A 22,023-nucleotide genomic window follows, 5' to 3' on the forward strand; every position below is an offset into this window, starting at 1 on the left:
ACTAGGCCCAACAGGCCCCAACCAAGACGGGCACCCGGAAGGGATGGACAGCGGGACCCAGGAGCTCCAGACACGCAGTTCGGATGCAGTAGCCTGAGGCGTCGACCCCCGTCTGACAGGCAGGCCCAGAGCGTACCCCCAGAAATATACATACATACATACATATATACATACACATACACACATACACGTATACATACCCACACATACACATATATACATATACATACACATATGTACACATACACATATATAAACATACATACATACACACACATATACATACATATACACAGTTCGTCAGCCCCGACAGCCATCACGCGCGCGCGCGCTGCCATCAGTCACAACTTCAGCCACACCCCTGCACCAGACCCAGCAGCCACGGGCGCCCACACCACAAACAAACGGCAGCAGAAACAGCAGCCGCAATAACCCCAGACAGCCAGCACCAGCCAATCAAATCAAAGCGATCAAAAAAAAACTGCGACCAGCAACCACACGCCACCAGGGCCATGGAGACCAGCCGGCGCCAGCCCGCCGGTCAGCCCGAACGCCAACACGCAAACAAGAGACACCAACAACCCCCCCAACCAAAAGGCCCCCCACCCCAACCCAAACCCGCACAAACACACCACCGCCCAAACAACCGAGACACAGCATCCAGACCAGACACGGGGGCTGCGCCGCCACCACACCAAGTCACCAACAGAGACCCCACAGCGCAAGGTCGGGCCACACGGGCACGGACCCCATCCAACAGGAAGTGAGACCCGCGCGACGCCACACACAAATAAATAATAAGATTAAAAAAAAATAAAAATAAAATAAATAAAATAAAATAAAATAAAAATTTAAAAAAATAAAATAAAATAAAAATAAGTAAATAATAAAAATAAAAATAATAAATACATTAAAAATAAAAAAATATATATAACAATAATAAATGAATAAAAGCCTGGCAGGCCACCAGACCGCAGTCCCCGCCGGCCGACGAGGCAATGAGGGGTGCGCCGAACCCCAAACCCCCCATGCATGTGTACAAGGCCCCCAGAGTGTCTACTGTGTAGTTAAAATTAGGAGGTCAGCCGTTACAGCCGACCTCCAGTCCCTATTGATGTGTGTACTGTAGCGTGAGTGAGATATGTATGCTTGTGGGAACTAATAATGCGATTAAAATTGGGGGACATCAAGGTCATGGTGGGTCCCAACCAAACCAAGCCCCCCAAATCCTAAGTGTCTAATATGCAGCTAAGATTGAGGGATGGACGAGCAGGGGACAAGACAGGAGGACTGGAGCCCCATTGGAGGCATCCTCAACCCCCCGCCATGCCTCCCCGCAGGACAATCCCCAAAGTCCTATATATGTGTGACTGTGTGCGCTATAAGTAGGAGGAGTAGAGGGCCCGGACATCCCCCCAGTCCACGCGGCCGACAACCAGGAACTACGGCCAGGAGGCCGCCACCCCCCGCCACAGCTCGTGACCCACACCAGACCACTTTAACGTGACGCCACGCGAGCCCCTCCCCCCGCCAAACAAAGCCAGCCCCCGCCCGCCCCAACCCAACCCTGCAGAGCCCATACCGGCAACCAAACGCAGAGAAACCGCACAGCCCCCACGCCCAATGCAAACACCGCATCCCGGCCATCCACACAGCAACGTGCCCATACGAGTCCCGGCCAGGGGAAGGAGCCCCCCAACGGGGAAAGAAGCCAATGCATCCCGTCCGCCCGCCAGCCCCCAAACCAGCCGGCAAGCCAACGCCAGCCAGCCCCACAACCCCACAAGCGCACAGACACCAGCCACAGTCCCCCAACCACTCCAACCCAACACAGCGATGCCAACCGCTGGTATCACCGCAGCAACCATCACCACCACCGCCCGTCCGCAGCGTAAACACCCGCGGCCGCCGAAACCAAAACAAAAAAGCGACCGACCCCGTAAACCACAACAACGCACACCCCCGGCTACCACCGAGGCCACCAACCCACCTACCCCAACTCATCCACAGCCAGGCCAATTGAGCCACCGGACATCCACACCCATGCACACACCTACACATTCATATACACATACATACACACATACATATATGCATATACATATACATACACATCCACACATATACACACGCATGCATATACATATAAACATACACATCCACACATATATACACATTAATACACCCACACACATATACATAAGCCCACATATACACAAACACATACATACACAACACACACACAAAAAAATAAATAAATAAATAAATAAATAAATACAAAATTAAAAAAAAAAAAAAAAAAAATAGAAAGAAAATAAAAAAAAATAAAAATAAAATAAAAATAAACCCTTTAAGTAAAATAAAATAAATAAAAATAAACAAGAGGCCTGGTCGCCAACAGTGCCCAACGCCACCAAACCCCGCAGCCCCTCCCGCACGTCCAGGCCCCCCCCGCCCACCACCCACCAGGCATCCCATCCGGCAAAAAGCCATAAGGGCCCAGCCCTGCGCCCACAGCCGGCATGCCACGGCACCTCAGCAGACCCGGCGCCGCGATCAGCAATGCACACCGGGGCAGCGACACATACATATGTACCTACATACATACACACAGATTTCACCATACATATATACAAACGTACACACACCCACATACACGCGTACCCATATATAATTTAACAGAATAAGTTAAATATATTAAATAGATTAAAAAAATAAAATAAAAAATAAAAATAATAATAATAATAATAATAATAATAATAATATATATATATATATATATATATACATACACACATACATACATATATATACACATACATACACATACATACATACATACATACATTCATACATACATACATATATATATATATACATACATACATATACATACATATATATATATATATATATATATATATACACATAAAATAAATTAAAATAAATAAATAAAATTAATAAAAAAATAAGGGCAGAGTAAAACACAGGAGGGGGACTCCCGCAGGGCAGTCGGGCAGCACCGCCGGGGCCCCAACAAGGGAGGCAAGCAGTCCCCCCAACCCGGCACCAGGCAGGCCCGCACAGCCGCAGCGCAGGGCGACCCCGGGCAGACCCCGCCCCGCGCCCCAGGGGAAGGAGGAAGCCCACGGACACCCGGAGCCAGAGGGGCACGAGCCGACCCCCGCCCGACAGCGGCAAGACCCCAGCCCCACGGGCGCAACCCCCCGCCCAACCACCCACGGGAGGGACAGCCCCCCCAACCAACCCAAGGCGGCCGCCCACAGCCCCACCCGCACCCCAACACCCGCCCAGGCACCTCCACCCACCCCCAGCCACCAGACCACCCACGGATCGGCCCGCCAGGCCGGAACCAGGAAACACACCCCAGGCCCACCCGACCCCGCGGCACACGGCCCCCCCGGCACCCAGGACCCCCCACCCACGGAGCAAGACCCCCGGGACAGAGCCCCAGCCCCGGCCCCCAAGGGAGTCAGGTCAGAAAATTAATTAGCGGTGCCCAAAGAGATCGGAATTCTGTCAGTTGTTGGTTTGATTCAGCAGACATTCTTTCCATAACTACATAATCTAATAAAATGTTTTTGTAAAGGTTTATACATAAATTATTTTTTGATTTCCAATTTATGAGAATAGTTTTCTTGGCGATGCCTAACGCATTTATAAGGAGGTATGTTTTGTTTATATCAAGATCAGTTGCGGAGAGATCACCCAACAGGCAGAGTGCGGGGCAGATGGGAATAGGAATCTCTAACGCTAATGATAGGTTCTCGCACACTCCAAGCCAAAAGTTACTCACGGGAGCACAGGACCACATTGAATGCAAGTAATTATCTATCTTATTATCTGAGCAGTGTACACAGATGTTAGAGTCAGCTAAACCCATTTTATACATTCTTAGACCGGTGTAATGTATTCTGTAAAGTATTTTGAGCTGAATCAGTCGTACATTTGGATTCTTAATCAAACGAGTAGTATTGAGGCATATTTGTTTCCAGAATTCTGGGTCACAGCTTGTTGATACGTCTGAGTGCCATTTAGAAGTTGGAATACTTATTGTGTTATCTATTTTTGATAAGAGAGCATATAATTTGGATAAAGCTTTGGGGGCAGAGGTTTTGAAGAATTTAACGGTCGTAGGATTACTTTCCCATGTTGTTTTGTTGAATCTTGCGCTGATTACAGATTTGATTTGTATATATTCTAGAAATTTATTAGGATTGATTGCATATTGTGTTATTAAACTTTTAAAAGAGATAAAACTGTTTGCATTGATGATATCCCCAAGGCATCCGACTCCCTTATCATACCATGTTGGAAAGTTCAATGGCTTCTTGTTTAAAAGAAAATCAGGATTATTCCAAATAGGCGTAAATTGGCATGGAGTGAGCGGGGACCCAGTTATTTTCAAAAACTCCCACCAAGCTGTTAAGGTAGTGCGTATATTAATACTTTTAAAGCAGTTGTGTTTTCGGAGAATTTGGCTAATAAAGGGCAAGTTAGAAATTGGGATCTCCTGGCTAAGTGATTGTTCAATCTCTAACCATAAACTATCTAATAAAGTGGGATTGATCCATTTTAATATATATTGTAGTTTATTTGCAAGGAAATAATAGGAAAAGTTTGGGAGCTCTAGACCCCCATGTTCTTTGGGTTTTTGTAAAGTTTTAAGGCTGATTCGTGCTGGTTTACTCTTCCAAAGAAACTGATTGATGTGTGAGTCTAGTGACTTAAACCAGATTTGAGAAGGTTTGGTTGGAATCATTGAAAATAGATAATTAACCCTAGGCAAGACCATCATTTTCACGGTAGAAACCCTTCCCATAAGTGAGATTGGCAGTGTTTTCCAACGCGCCAGATCATCCTCAATCGATTTTAAGATTGGGGAGTAATTCAAGCGATTCAGATCTGACAATGTGGAGGAAATATTGATTCCCAGGTATTTAATGTTCCCTTTATGCAGTGGAATCGATGAGGTGCTCTGAAAGTCAAAATTAATTGGTAACACAGTAGATTTGGACCAGTTGATGGAGTAATCTGAAATAGAACTGAATTTATTGATAAGTGAGATTGTATCTTGAAGAGAAGAATGTGGATTTTGTAAGAAAAGTAATACATCATCAGCATAAAGGCTTATTTTATGATGAACGGTTGCGGTATGGATGCCTTTAATATTTGCATGCTGTCGAATAGCGGTTGCAAGAGGTTCAATAAATATAGCAAACAGTGACGGAGAAAGTGGACACCCTTGCCTTGTGCCCCTCATAAGATTAAACCTTGGAGATATTTGGCTGTTCGTTCTAACCGAAGCTGTAGGAAAACTATATAGGACCTTAATCCATTCTATAAATGAGTCTCCAAATCCAAATTTCTGTAGAGTAGCTAGAAGAAAATTCCAGTTCACTCTATCAAATGCTTTTTCAGCATCTAATGAAACAACAGCTGTTTTTAGATTATGAATAACAGAATAGTCTATCACATTGAGTAGACGGCGAACATTGTTGGACGATTGTCTCTCTTTGATGAAACCTGTTTGATCAGGATGTACTATATATGGAGTGACTTTTTCTAATCTTTGAGCTAATACTTTGCAGATAATTTTAAGATCAGCATTAATCAGGGAGATTGGCCGGTAACTGGATGGAAGTGTTGGGTCTTTATCAGGTTTTAGCAAGAGACTGATCGTGGCAGAGTTCATATTTGGAGGAAGGAATGAGTTTTCTTTAATCTCTAAAGCCATTTTCGTAAATATCGGAGCTAGCAGTGACCAGAATGTTTTGTAGAACTCCACAGGGAACCCATCAGGCCCTGGTGCTTTATTGTTTGGCATCTGTTGAAGAGCATCGTGTAGTTCGCCTACAGAAATAGCAAGATCTAAATTTGATACCTGCCTTGTATTCAATTTAGGTAAGTCTATACCATTGAGAAATGTCTCAATGTCTGAAAGAGATGGGTCAATCTGGGGTGTATACAAATTTCTGTAAAAGTCTCTAAAGATGGAGTTAATTTCCTCAGGAACGTGTGTAATGTTCCCATCTGAATCCTTGATGGATGGTATAGAGTTTTTTTCTTTGTTTAATTTTAGTTGGTTAGCCAAATATTTGCTTGGTTTATTGTCATGTTCAAATTTGCAAAACACTCAATGTCTCCATATTTGCTGCATTTTAGCTGCTTGATTACAAAACTATCAATTGTATTAATATAATATGTACACATATATGTATATGCCATATATATTGATACGAAACATTTTTTTGAGTTCAATGCGGACCCCAAGTCAAAAGTTTTGGACACCCTTGCCATATGGAGTAAAAAAAATACTGCCAAAACTCCCTTTTTACTCACGTCCAAAGATTTGCAAGTAAAAAAACAATTTTCTTCAATTAAAAAAAATATTTTTAAGAATCAAAAAACTATTTTCTGCAAGTAAAGCAACAATTTCAGTATACAATTATCGACAATTAAAAAAAAAAAATCGTAAGTAAAAAAAATATATATAAATTGTTTCCAATTAAACGATTCACAAGTAAAAAAAAAAAAAAAAAAATGTTTTGCAAGAAAATAAACAATTTCGCAAGTAAAGAAATTATTTTCTGCAATTAAAAAAATATTTGAAAGTAACCAAAACACATTTTATTCAATTAAAAAAACTATTTGAAAGTAACCAAAAAATATGTTCTGCAAGTAAAACAACAATTCCAGTATAAAAAAATTATTCTTTCCACATAAAAAAAAACAATTCGGTAGTAAAAAAAAAAAGTTTAGTTTTTTTTTCAATCAAAAAAACGATTCACAAGTTCAAAAAATAAATACGCAAAAAATTCAGCAAGAAAAGAAACAATTTGCAAGTATAAAACTAATTTTCTGCAATGAAAAAACGACTTGCAAGTCCAACAAAAAACATTTTCTGCAAGTAAAAAAAAAACAATTTGCAAGTATAAAAAATATTTTCTTTAAATAAAAAAATGATTTGAAAGTATAAAAAACATTTTCTGCAAGTAAAACATTTTTTCAAAAATGTTGAAAGAATTTTCTGCAAATAAAAAAACGATTCGCAAGTATAAAAACGATTTTCTTCAATTAAAAAAAGATTTGCAAGTAAATTATTAAAACAATTTCTGCAAGTAAAAAATGTTTACATGCATAAAGATAACTTAAATTTAAAAAAATTATCCACAAACACTTTAAAACTATTTTCTGCAAATAAAAAAACGATTTGCAAGTATAGAAACGATTTTCTTCAATTGAAAAAAGATTTGCAAGTAAATTATTAAACAATTTCTGCAAGTAAAAAAATATTTACATGCATAAAAATAACTTAAATTTAAAAAAATGATTCACAAACACTTTAAAACTATTTTCTGCAAGTAAAACAACGACTCACAAGTATAAAAACAATTTTCTGCAAAAAAAAAAAAAAGTCTTGCAAGAATAAACTATTTTCTTCACGTTAAAACGTTTGGTAGTAATTTTCTACCCGTCGCGATGCACACAAATTGGCACTTTACAACGACAGGTGCGCCAAAATTAACAAAGAAGAAGAAGAAGCTAGGTGTGAAGTAAAATGGCAGACAGAGGAAAGGGGAAACAAGCTCAACCTGTAAGTTAACACACTTACAGTGGGAGGGCGACTTAAAACTGGGGTTAGTACGTGGGCCTCACAACACGAAGGTCCTGGGTTCGATCCCCGGGCTGTGTGGAGTTTGCATATTTCCCTCCGGGTACTCCGGCTTCCTCCCACCTGTAAAGACGTGCACCTGGGGATAGGTTGATTGTCTACCTGTGTGGCGACTTGTCCAGAGTGCAGCTGGGATAGACTCCAGCACACCTCGAGAGGGACAAGCGGTATAAAATGAATGGATGGAGAACTGTGTTTATACTTGCAAGTCGTTTTTTTAATTAAAGAAAAACAATTCTTGATTGTTTTTTGTTTTTTAGCACATTTTTGGGGCGTACGTAATTTCACCCCATAATACGGCTTCTGACCCACCTTTAACTAGATGTGCAGGCTTTGCTACACATCTTTAAAATAACACTAACATGGTATTGAGTACTCCCCAGACACACTTTACACATGTGGGTGCAGAATTGTCTTTTTTTTCCCACAAAAAAAGTCACCAAAGATTTACCTTTTAATGAAATGCTCCTTTTTTTTTAAATTAAATCCTTCATCTTTTTAATATTTGATGACAGGAAATACCCTCGCAGCCTCCTTGTTCACTTCCCACCACATTGTGTACTTTATTACAACAGTGTCACGCTCGCAGGTGGCTCCAAATGTTGATTAATGTCATTTGATGAAGAGAAATGATCTCCTGACACAAGAAACAACGGACATGAATTATCATCATCGCTGCTGGCATTAGTGAAATGTTCTCATTACCTCCAATCCCAAACTATTTAACATTAAGATGAAGGAAGGTGATAAATTACCAATGGAAAAAAAAAACACATCAGATTTGCACAAACTGGCCAGAGAGATAGGGTGGTGTCTGGAGATGTTTAACACTGGCCAAATTCTGCCTAGCAACCAGTGACTAATCATATTAGAGAATTACATGACTGGGTAACATTAAAAAAAAAAAAAAACATTAAAAAATAACTATCTATTAGAGATGCGCAGATAGGCAATTATTTCATCCGCAACCGCATCACAAAAGTCGTCAACCATCGGCCATTCACCCGAACCAACATTTTATCAAAACCACACCTGCCCGCACCCGCCCGTTGTTATATATCTAATATAGACGATGCAAGGCATTAGTGAGGTTAGAAAGCTTTTGCCTGTTAAAGAAAGGAGACTGATCCAATGTAGCAGAGACATTCAATGCGTGCCACGCATTAGTGGCTAAGAGATATTAATGCGTGATAATATTATTTATCATTATTATAGTATAATTGTCATTTCCATTAAGAAAGTGTTGACTATTGTTGCCAATGCCCTCAGATCAGGAGTGCGTTCCTCACACTTTGTGTGCGCAGTTGCAGCAAGCAGAACGAGGCTTTTAAGAAGTTAAAAAAATGTTTTAGAAAGACTAGGCCTATATTTTCGTTAGGTAAAAAAAATGTTCTGAATCTATTTCAATGAATATTAACTTGTTAACGTTATAATGCTCAAATAGGGACGAGGGCGGGGTGCACAGTGAAACAGTGAACAATTTTGCGACAAAGATGAACTTTTATTGATTGATCTGCAGCCATGACAAAATATCAGACATCCAGATCTCCATTGTCAACGACAGGCAGGAACATAAAGATAAACACATAGCCTATGTTCTAGGCATAGGCTCATACGTTTTTAAGTTGAAATAAAAAATAAATAAAAAATGTGCCTCATAAGCCTTAGGCTGTCAATCACGCGCACAAACTTAAATTATACAATAACATATGTATGTCATCTCTATTTAAACAAAAATAAATTAAATAAATAATAATAATAAATGACCTGCAACTTATTGGCCAAGGCAAATAGCTGAAGGGGGGAAATCAAACCCATCAGACTGCACTTTATCATCAAACTTGAATTATAATGAAAATAGACGATCGCGACAAACAAAGCAGGCTAAATAGACTTACATTGTCGCCAATCGGAGATGCGCTTCACTTGAAAGCGAGGCCAAATAATTATTCACACATAGTAGTATATCTCCAATAGAAAAAAACTCAATAAACAACGCAATTGCCTTAATTCCTTTGCATTGTAGTGCGCCCAAACAACACGTAACCATCAAAATTATTTAGCTGACCGAACTCAATATAGGTTAGACATGGGCTTATTTGGTATAGCCTATAGGTAACATAGACTAATTTGTTTAACATATCCAACCGTATGTCTACTTACTTTATTTTTTGTTAGCACTATGCAGGAATAAAATGGCATCTACAGTGCCAGGATTCATGCGAGAGCGCCTGGCCTCTAAAATGCGCCCTGCTGCGCTGAAGGAGCGCTCACTTGCGCCACTTGTTGCTGGGACGCGGTGCCTGATGAATAATTGACTGTTTCAAAGAGTGCTGCTCGTTTTTCGTATGTGGGTAACAACATTTAACTATGTGTATATATTTCCGAATTGGTTCAACCGCCAACCGCCCGCATCTATTTAAAATCTATTTTTACCCGCCCGACCCGCGGTTTATCCGCGGACTCCGCGGTTGTGTCCGCAAACCGCGCATCTCTACTATCTATCTATCTATATATATTTAAAAATAATAAAATAAATACAATAAATTACAAATACATTTAAAAAAACAAAAAACAAATAATAAAAATACAATACAATAAAATACAAATAAATACAAATACAAATAAATAAAAACATTTAAAAACATGGAAAAGAAGCCAAATAAGGAGCTAAGGTATCTAGATTTGCTAAGTAGCTAAAATAGCTAGATTGGATATCTAGCTAAGATAGGTAAATGAGCTTGCGAGCAAAGATAGGTTGCTAAGATACAGTAAGCAGACAAGATAGCTTGCTAAGATCGGTAGCTAAGATAGCTAATTAAGATATCTAGATGAGATAGGTAGCTAAGAAAGCTAACTGAGATATCTAAATCAGATAGGTAGCTAAGGTAGCTAACTAAGATATCTAGATCACATAATTAGCTAAGATAGCTAACTAAGATATGTAGATAAGATAGGTAGCTAAGATAGCTTTTTTGATTGTTGATTGATTGATTGAAACTTGTATTAGTAGATTGCACAGTACAGTACATATTTCGTACAATTGACCACTAAATGGTAACACCACAATAAGTTATTCAACTTGTTTAAGTCGGGGTCCACGTTAATCAATTCATGGTACAAATATATACTATCAGCAAAATACAGTCATCACACAAGTTAATCATCAGAGTATATACATTGAATTATTTACATTATTTATAATAATCTAGATATAAAGATCAGATAGGTAGCAAAGGTAGCTAAATAAGATATCTAGATAAGATAGGTAGCTAAGATAGCTAACTAAGATAGGTAGCTAAGATAGCTAACTAAGATATCTAGATCAGATAAGTAGCTATGGTAGCTAACTAAGACATCTAGATAAAACAGGTAGCTAAGATAGCTAATTAAGATATCTAGATCACATAGGTAGCTAAGATAGCTAACTAAGATATCTAGATAAGATAGGTAGCTAAGATAGCTAACTAATATATCTAGATCACATAGGTAGCTATGATAGCTAACTAAGATATCTAGATCACATAGGTAGCTAAGGTAGCTAACTAAGATATCTAGATCAGATAGGTAGCTAAGATAGGTAATTAAGATATCCAGATCACATAGGTAGCTAAGATATCTAACTAAGATATCTAGATAAGATAGGTAGCTAAGATAGCTAACTAAGATATCTGTAGCTAAGATAGCTAACTAATATATCTAGATCACATAGGTAGCTAAGATAGCTAACTAAGATATCTAGATACGATAGGTAGCTAAGATAGCTAACTAAGATATCTAGATCAGATAGGTAGCTAAGATAGCTAACTAAGATATCCAGATCACATAGTTAGCTAAGATAGCTAAGTAAGATATCTAGATAAGATAGGTAGCTAAGGTAGCTAACTAAGATATCTAGATCAGATAGGTAGCTAAGATAGGTAATTAAGATATCCAGATCACATAGGTAGCTAAGATATCTAACTAAGATATCTAGATAAGATAGGTAGCTAAGATAGCTAACTAAGATATCTGTAGCTAAGATAGCTAACTAATATATCTAGATCACATAGGTAGCTAAGATAGCTAACTAAGATATCTAGATACGATAGGTAGCTAAGATAGCTAACTAAGATATCTAGATCAGATAGGTAGCTAAGATAGCTAACTAAGATATCCAGATCACATAGTTAGCTAAGATAGCTAAGTAAGATATCTAGATAAGATAGGTAGCTAAGAGAGCTAACTAAGATATTTGTAGCTAAGATAGCTAACTAATATATCTAGATCACATAGGTAGCTATGATAGCTAACTAAGATATCTAGATCACATAGGTAGCTAGGATAGCTAACAAAGATATCTAGATCAGGTAGGTAGCTAAGGTAGCTAACTAAGATATCTAGATCAGATAGGTAGCTAAGATAGCTAATTAAGATATCCAGATCACATAGGTAGCTAAGATATCTAACTAAGATATCTAGATAAGATAGGTAGCTAAGATAGCTAACTAAGATATCTGTAGCTAAGATAGCTAACTAATATATCTAGATCACATAGGTAGTGTTACGATCCGCTGCCCGGATCAGAGTTTGTTTATGTTTGTGTCACGTGTTTTCAGCACCTTGAGTTTAGTTTGTTTCTGTTGCCATGACGGCAGATTGTACGCACCTGCCTCTGGTTAGTGTTCGGGACGCGCACCTGTTGCCCGGGCGCTAATCAGAGGGCTATTTAGTCTTTGCTCTGGCCTCACTCTGTCTGGCTTCGTAGTTTGTTCCCACACAACTGATGACGACGTTTATTTCATGTTCCTTAGCTGCTAGTTTTCACGCTAGGCTATTTTGGTTTACTAGCTCCCACGCTAGCCCTTTTGTTTTGCCTTTTGTGCTACGTGTATGTCTTTTGTTTATTCATCGTATGATTTATATGTTAAATAAATCATATTCCTACCTGCAAGCTGTGTCCGAAGCCGTCTGCATCCTTGGGAGAACCACACCCGCATCACCATGCGACCACGTCGTTACAGTACGAAGCCAGCAAATAATTCTCCCGCGGCCGCCATTGAGGAGTTTGACGAAGGTACGTGGGAGGTGTTGCGAGCAATGGAAGCGGAAACTCTTCGCTATTCCCCCTCGGAGCGCCAGGACCTGATATGGGGTCCCAACGGAAAGCTGGTCCCAATCCACTCCGTTTGGCCCGAGGACATCGCCACACCCCCGCAGTACGGGACGCGTCAGCGAAGACGGAAGCCGGCCAGAAGGTCTTCCCCTCGCTGTCAAGACGCGCCGCTCCTGCAAACTCCTCTCCCGGACCGAAGCAAGCTACATGCAGCTCAAACTTCCCCTCCTCAGATGTTTGGCAACCCAATCGACCACTTTGCCAAACATTTCTCCGATTGGGCTGTCAGTCACATGGACAGCATCAACAATGACGTCATTTCATTGGCGCCCCCCGAAGAGGTAACTCCGCCCACTCCCGATGACGTCATTGAGCAAGATTTTTTTTTTCCATCTGCTTCTTTCTGTCAGCCAATACCAAATGATTTTCATTCTAAGATAAGACATTATCAGGACATTTTTATTAAGTGTAAGTCTAGTCAGTCACATTCTGATTTTCAGACTCCACCTCCAGTGACTTTGGTTCCGCCCCCAGTGACTATTGCTCCGCCCACTGCACATATTTTTTCCCCCTGTGCTCCCACCCAATCTCAAGTGGGGGATGATAATAGTCAATTTGGACAATTTGAAGAAGAGTATACCCCCCTCCATACCTCCCCCCACCCACCCTTGAAGACAGTTCCAAACCGCAAAGAGCGCGTCTGGTATCCGCGTCTTGAGGGGGGGGCTAGTACTGGGAACTGTGCTAGTGCGGTGGCACAACTTCGGCGTGCTAAGCCGCAACCTCCTGCACGGCCACCGCCACCAGTTTTTCGGCGTGCTAAGCCGCAACCTCCTGCACGGCCACCGCCACCAGTTTTTCAGCGTGCTAAGCCGCAACCCCCTGCACGGCCACCGCCACCAGTCTTTCGGCGTGCTAAACCGCAACCTCCTGCAAGGCCACCGCCACCAGTCTTCCGGCGTGCTAAACCGCAACCTCCTGCACGGCCACCGCCACCAGTCCTTCGTCCTGCTAAGCCACAACCGCCAGCTAGGCCACCTCCAGCTGCACCTCGGCTAGCACCTGTTCCTGCACCTCGGCTGACACACCAAGCTTCGTCTCCAGTACCTCCACCATGCCAAGTTCCTCGGCTGGTTCCCACACCAGCGCCGGCTCCAAGGCTGGTTCCCACACCAGCGCCGGCTCCAAGGCTGGTTCCCACACCAGCGCCGGCTCCAAGGCTGGTTCCCACACCAGCGCCGGCTCCAAGGCTGGTTCCCACACCAGCGCCGGCTCCAAGGCTGGTTCTCACACCAGCACCGACTCCAAGACCAACCCCTGTCCCGGCTCCAAGGCTGGTTCCCACACCAGCGCCGGCTCCAAGGCTGGTTCCCACACCAGCGCCGGCTCCAAGGCTGGTTCCCACACCAGCGCCGGCTCCACGGCTGGTTCCCACACCAGCGCCGGCTCCACGGCTGGTACCCACACCAGCGCCGGCTCCACGGCTGGTACCCACACCAGCGCCGGCTCCACGGCTGGTACCCACACCAGCGCCGGCTCCACGGCTGGTACCCACACCAGCGCCGGCTCCACGGCTGGTACCCACACCAGCGCCGGCTCCACGGCTGGTACCAGAACCTGCACCTGCTCCACGGCTGGTACCAGAACCTGCACCTGCCTCCACGGCGACGTCGGCTCCTCCTGCCTCCACGGCGACGTCGGCTCCTCCTGCCTCCACGGCGACGTCGGCTCCTCCTGCCTCCACGGCGACGTCGGCTCCTCCTGCCTCCACAGCGACGTCGGCTCCTCCTGCCTCCACGGCGACGTCGGCTCCTCCTGTTTCCACGGCGACGTCGGCTCTCTCCTTGTCTTCGTCTCAGCGACCTCGAGTGGTCTGGCTGCGCAAGCGGCGCTCTCGGAGGTTTGTTTATGGACGCCAGTGGCGCAAACAGCAGCGACACCCGAGACGTAGTCGTAGAACTCTCCGGCTGCTGAACTTCTGGCGCCACTCACGCCCACCTTCTCGGCAGCCACGAATGTGGCCTTTCCGTGGTCGCCCGCCTCGCCTGCGGCAGCGGCGTTCCACTCGCCGCCGCCACCTGACTCTTCCCCGGTGGATTCGGGGACACGTGGCCTGGCGACCCACCACCAAATCCTCCCTCCACCCTCCCTGGACTCTTGAACTGTTTCTTGTTTTTTGGGTTCTAGTTTTATTTCGTGTCAAGGGACATCTGGAATCTGTCCTTTAAGGGGGGGGGTACTGTTACGATCCGCTGCCCGGATCAGAGTTTGTTTATGTTTGTGTCACGTGTTTTCAGCACCTTGAGTTTAGTTTGTTTCTGTTGCCATGACGGCAGATTGTACGCACCTGCCTCTGGTTAGTGTTCGGGACGCGCACCTGTTGCCCGGGCGCTAATCAGAGGGCTATTTAGTCTTTGCTCTGGCCTCACTCTGTCTGGCTTCGTAGTTTGTTCCCACACAACTGATGACGACGTTTATTTCATGTTCCTTAGCTGCTAGTTTTCACGCTAGGCTATTTTGGTTTACTAGCTCCCACGCTAGCCCTTTTGTTTTGCCTTTTGTGCTACGTGTATGTCTTTTGTTTATTCATCGTATGATTTATATGTTAAATAAATCATATTCCTACCTGCAAGCTGTGTCCGAAGCCGTCTGCATCCTTGGGAGAACCACACCCGCATCACCATGCGACCACGTCGTTACAGGTAGCTAAGATAGCTAACTAAGATATCTAGATACGATAGGTAGCTAAGATAGCTAACTAAGATATTTAGATCACATAGGTAGCTAAGAAGGCTAACTAAGATATCTAGATCACATAGGTAGCTAAGGTAACTAACTAAGATATCTAGATCAGATAGGTAGCTAAGATATCTAACTAAGATATCTAGATAAGATAGGTAGCTAAGATAGCTAACTAAGATATCTGTAGCTAAGATAGCTAACTAATATATCTAGATCACATAGGTAGCTAAGATAGCTAACTAAGATATCTAGATACGATAGGTAGCTAAGGTAGCTAACTAAGATATCTAGATCAGATAGGTAGCTATGGTAGCTAACTAAGACATCTAGATAAAATAGGTAGCTAAGATAGCTAATTAAGATATGTAGATCAGATATGTAGCTAAGATAGCTAACTGAGATATCTAGATCACATAGGTAGCTAAGATAGCTAACTAAGATATCTAGATCAGGTAGGTAGCTAAGGTAGCTAACTAAGATATCTAGATCAGATAGGTAGCTATGGTAGCTAACTAAGACATCTAGATAAAATAGGTAGCTAAGATAGCTAATTAAGATATGTAGATCAGATATGTAGCTAAGATAGCTAACTAAGATATCTAGATCAAATAGGTAGCTAAGGTAGCGAGACAGACAGCTAGATACCATATTAGGCCATTTGACAGATGAGTCAGTTAACTTAAGACTTAACATTCATAAATACAGTATATGATACTAAATGTGAATAAATGAAGTATGTACAAACTGCCCAGATCGGCACTGCCAATGTACAAACGTTTGTACAATAGCTAGCTTGCTGGCATCTGTAGATAGCATGTTGATAGACTTTTATAGGTGTCGACTGAACACAAACCGAACATTTACCTTTGTACCAACTATCAGAGGGGCTTTTATGTTGTGCGTGAAACATAAGCATAAATGTTATGTATGCTAATGTTTTGCCTGGGGTAATATGTGCCAAGCATGCTAGTAATAGAACTGTACAATGGACCACACCACTGAGTTTTCAGACATAAAATGTCGGGAAAGCAATTATTGTTCCCAGCAGTGCACATTGCCTGCTGTGCCTGCAAATTAAATCATACCAAGCTCGTCAGAGCAGACATTTTCTCAGTTTAAGCTACCTGCCAATGCTAGCCTGGTTGAATTGGAGGTTGAATTGGAGTCCATTTGAGGGTTTATTGCGGGTGAAAAAAACTGCAATACTTTCACTCGATACGTCTTTACAACATTTATAACATAATAATAATCAAAAAATAATAATTCCTTGCAGTCTTTCCACTGCTGATTATCTGCTGCACACTTCTGGCTGCATCTAAAGATCAGTGAAATACTCCAACGAGAAGTCTTTTGTTCCCTCGTGAAGGCTGCAGCTTGCTTGAATCTGTTTACAAACACAAAATGGTCCCTTTCAAGTCTAGTAAGTGATCCTGAAGTAGAGCGACTGCCGGACCTGTCCCTCCAGTTTTAAATACGGTAAACAAAATAACTGACCGGTGCCTTGCGTCGGCCTGTAGACGTTCACGCTACAATTTGAAAGTAACCAAAAACTATTTTCTGCAAGTAAAACAACAATTCCAGTGTACAAAATAATTATCTACAATTAAAAAAAACACATTCTTTAGTAAAATAAAACCCCTTTTTTTCTTTTTTTTTTAAAATAAAAATGTTTTATAAAAAATTCTGCAAGAAAAGAAACAATTCGCAAGTACAAAAATAATTTTCTACAATTTAAAAAACGATTTGTAAGTTCAACAAAAACAATTTTCTGCACGTAAAACAACAATTCCAGTATACAAAATAATTCTCTACAAAACAAAAACAATTTGGTAGTAAAATAAAATCCCCCCCTTTTTTTCAATTAAAAAAACGATTTACAAGTAAGAACTTTTTTTTTTTATTCTACAAGAAGACAATCAATTCGCAAGTATAAAATAATTTTCTGCAATGAAAAAACAATTAAAAAAAATCAACAAAAACAATTTTCAGCAAGTAGAAAAAATGCTTCGCAAGTATGAAAAAATCATCTTAAATTAAAAAATATTTGCAAGTATAAAAACTATTTTCTGCAAGTAAAACATGTTTTAGAACATTTTGAAACAATTTTCTGCAAGTATACAAATTGTTTTCTTCAATTAAAAAAAGATTTGCAAGTAAATTATTAAAACATTTTCTGCAACTAGAAAAAAATTGTCTTAAATGAAAAAAATATTTGTGGGAAAAAAAATTATTCTGCAAGTAAGAAAAAAAACAATTTGCAAGTATAAAAACAATTTTCTTTAAATAAAAACTGATTTGCAAGTATAAAACCAATTTTCTGCAAGTAAAACATTTTTTCAAAAATTTTTAAACAACTTTCTGCAAGTAAAAAATCGATTCACAAGTATAAAAAATATTTTCTTCAATTAAAACAATATTTGCAAGTAAATTATTAAAACATTTTCTGCAAGTAGAAAAAACGCTTTGCAAGTATGAAAAAAATTGTCTTAAATGAAAAAAAATATTTGCAAGTATAAAAACACATTTCTGCAAGTATAAAAACACATTTCTGCAAGTGAAAAAAAACAACAACAATTGGCAAGTATAAAAATGATTTTCTTTAAATAAAAGATTATTTGCAAGTAAAAAAACAATTTTCTGCAAGTAAAACATTTTTTCAAAATTTTTTACACAACTTTCTGCAAGTAAAAAATCGTTTCGCAAGTATAAAAATGATTTTCTTCAATTAAAAAAATATTTGCAAGTAAATTATTAAAACATTTTCTGCAAGTAGAAAAAAACGCTTTGCACGTATTAAACAATCGTCTTAAATGAAACAAAATATTTGCAAGTATAAAAATAAATTTCTGTAAGTATAAAAACAAATTTCTGCAAGTAAAAAACAACAACAATTGGCAAGTATAAAATGATTTTCTTTAAATAAAACATTATTTGCAAGTAGAAAAACAATTTTCTGCAAGTAAAACATTTTTTCGAAAATTTTGAAACAATTTTCTGCAAGTAAAAAAATTGTTCGCAAGTAGAAAAACATTTTTCTTCAATTAAAAAAAGATTTGCGAGTAAATTATTAAAACATTTTCTGCAAGTAGAAAACTATTTATATGCATAAAAATACAATTAAAAAAATAATTTGCAAACACTATAAAACAATATTCTGCAAGTAAAACAACACAATTCCAGTATAAAAATAATTCTCAACAATAAAAATAAAACAATTCAGTAGTAAAATAATTGAACATTTTTTTCAATTAAAAAAAACATTCACAAGTAACAAAAACATTTTATAAAAACTTCAAGAAACAACAAGAAAAGAAACAATTCGCAAGTTAAAAACAATTTTCTGCAATGAAAAAAACGATTCGTAAGTTAAAAAAAAACAATTTTCTGCAAGTAGAAAAATGCTTCGCAAGTATGAAAAAATCAACTTCAATGAAAAACATTTGCAAATATAAAAACAATTTTCTGCAAGTAAAAAAAAACAATTCGCAAGTATAAAACTATTTTTTTTTAAATAAAAAATGATTTGCAAGTATAAAAACTATTTTCTGCAAATAAAACATTTTTTCGAAAATTTTTAAACAATTTTCTGCAAGTAAGAAAACGATTTGCAAGTATAAAAACGATGTTCTTCAATTAAAAATATATATTTGCAAGTAAATTATTCAAACAATTTCTTTGTGAAGCATACAGCATACAGCATGTGAATTATGCTGTATAATAGACTGTATTTATATTATTCACATGTGAATAATGCTGTATAATAGACTGTATTTATATGTTTTACATGTGAATAATGCTGTATAAAAGACTGTATTTATATTATTCACATGTGAATAATGCTGTATAATAGACTGTATTTATGTTATTCACATGTGAATAATGCTGTATAATAGACTGTATTTATGTTATTCACATGTAAATAATGCTGTATAATAGACTGTATTTATGTTATTCACATGTGAATAATGCTGTATAATAGACTGTATTTATATTATTCACATGTCAATAATGCTGTATAATAGACTGTATTTATATTATTCACATGTGAATTATGCTGTATAATAGACTGTATTCATATTATTCACATGTGAATAATGCTGTATAATAGACTGTATTTATGTTATTCACATGTGAATAATGCTGTATAATAGACTGTATTTATATTATTCACATGTGAATAATGCTGTATAATAGACTGTATTTATATTTTTTACATGTGAATAATGCTGTATAATAGACTGTATTTATATTATTCACATGTGAATAATGCTGTATAATAGACTGTATTTATGTTATTCACATGTGAATAATGCTGTATAATAGACTGTATTTATGTTATTCACATGTAAATAATGCTGTATAATAGACTGTATTTATATTATTCACATGTGAATAATGCTGTATAATAGACTGTATTTATATTATTCACATGTGAATAATACTGTATAATAGACTGTATTTATGTTATTCATATGTGAATAATGCTATATAATAGACTGTATTTATGCTATTCACATGTGAATAATACTGTATAATAGAATGTATTTATATTATTCACATGTGAATAATGCTGTATAATAGACTGTATTTATATTATTCACATGTGAATAATGCTGTATAATAGACTGTATTTATGTCATTCACATGTGAATAATGCTGTACAATAGACCGTATTTATATTATTCACATGTGAATAATGTTGTATAATAGACTGTATTTATGTTATTCACATGTGACTAATGCTGTATAAAAGACTGTATTTATGTCATTCACATGTGAATAATGCTGCACAATAGACTGTATTTATGTTATTCACATGTGAATAATGCTGTATAATAGACTGTATGTATGTTATTCACAGGTGAATAATGCTGTATAATAGACTGTATTTATGTTATTCACATGTGAATAATGCTGTACAATAGACTGTATTTATGTTATTCACATGTGAATAATGCTGTATAATAGACTGTATTTATGTTATTCGCATGTGAACAATGCTATATAATAGACTGTATTTATGTCATTCATATGTGAATAATGCTGTATAATAGACTGTATTTATGTTATTCACATGTAAATAATGCTGTATACTAGACTGTATTTATGTTATTCACATGTGAATAATGCTGTATAATAGACTGTATTTATGTTATTCACATGTGAATAATGCTGTATATTAGACTATTTATATTATTCACATGTAAATAATGCTGTATAATAGACTGTATTTATGTTATTCACATGTGAATAATGCTGTATAATAGACTGTATATATGTTATTCACATGTGAATAATGCTGTATAATAGACTGTATTTATGTTATTCACATGTGAATAATGCTGTATATTAGACTGTTTATATTATTCACACGTGAATAATGCTGTATAATAGACTGTATTTATATTATTCACACGTGAATAATGCTGTATAATAGACTGTATTTATATTATTCACATGTAAAAAATACCTAAGTGTTTATTGTCTATTGTGAGCTGAATGAAGGTGCTGAACTTCCCCTAGGGATCAATAAAGTACTTTCTATTCTATTCTATTCTATTATGAAGCGCAAAATACCACAACGGAGACCCCGGACTGTTGAACAACTCAAGCAAGAATGGGAAAGAATTCCACCTGAAAAGCTTCAAAAATGTGTCTCCTCAGTTCCCAAGCTTTACTGAGTATTGTTAAAAGGAAAGGCCATGTAACACAGTGGTGAAAATGCCCGTGACAACTTTTTTGCAATGTGTTGCTGCCATTAAATTCTAAGTTAATGATTATTTGCAAAAACAAATATGTTTCTCAGTTCGAACATTAAATATCTTGTCTTTGCAGTCTATTCAATTGAATATAAGTTGAAAAGGATTTGCAAATCATTGTATTCTGTTTTTATTTACCATTTACACAACGTGACAACTTCACTGCTTTTGGGTTTTGTACATTGGGTTGGTTTTTGCATCTTTATTGTACAAAACGTATAAAAGTGGCAGCCCTTTATTTTACAGTTTGCGGGCCTGGATGGAAAAAGTTTGAACAACGCTGCTACACAGTAAGTTCTGTAAGATCCATTTTCTTCAACCATGCTGCTTTAAAGATAAAAGCTCCATCTAAAGAAAAAAAAAAAAATAGCACACATGAAAGTGTTTTACCAGCAGGAGGTTGCAAAGGTCTAATTAGCCACTGTCTGTCCTGTCAGAGATAGCCGACACGTACAAGACCGAGAAGAGGCTCCTGTACACATATTAAACTGTCAAGCACAAGTCCGCCGCTTTTTGCCCAGCAGTCCCCATGGGGAAGCTTCCGACCAGTGGATGCAGCAATTATCCACAGGGGCCGCCAAGTGGAAGGTGAAAGGATTTGTACTAACCAGCGAGCCAGTGGTTAATGACAATACAATATGGAGGAATTACGGGGATTAGATGCTGGGGATTTAAACATGGTAGACGTCATTTCAATCAGCCCCTCAGGGAGACCACAGAGAAAAAAAAAA

General features: G+C 38.8%; 1 protein-coding gene across 1 annotated transcript in view; it reads left to right on the forward strand.

Moving 5' to 3' along the window:
* LOC140678735 (uncharacterized) overlaps positions 1 to 21,779 on the forward strand; it is a 468,885-nt gene extending 447,106 nt beyond the window's left edge. The window contains exons 2-3 of the mRNA XM_072912937.1: positions 12,234 to 13,655; positions 21,730 to 21,779. Coding sequence (XP_072769038.1) covers positions 12,680 to 13,655; positions 21,730 to 21,779 — 1,026 coding nt within the window. The 5' untranslated portion in view covers positions 12,234 to 12,679. The remainder of the gene's footprint in view (positions 1 to 12,233; positions 13,656 to 21,729) is intronic.
* Positions 21,780 to 22,023: the final 244 nt, after the last annotated feature.

Source organism: Nerophis lumbriciformis, linkage group LG04, assembly GCF_033978685.3.
Source record: "Nerophis lumbriciformis linkage group LG04, RoL_Nlum_v2.1, whole genome shotgun sequence".
Lineage (NCBI taxonomy): Eukaryota > Metazoa > Chordata > Actinopteri > Syngnathiformes > Syngnathidae > Nerophis > Nerophis lumbriciformis.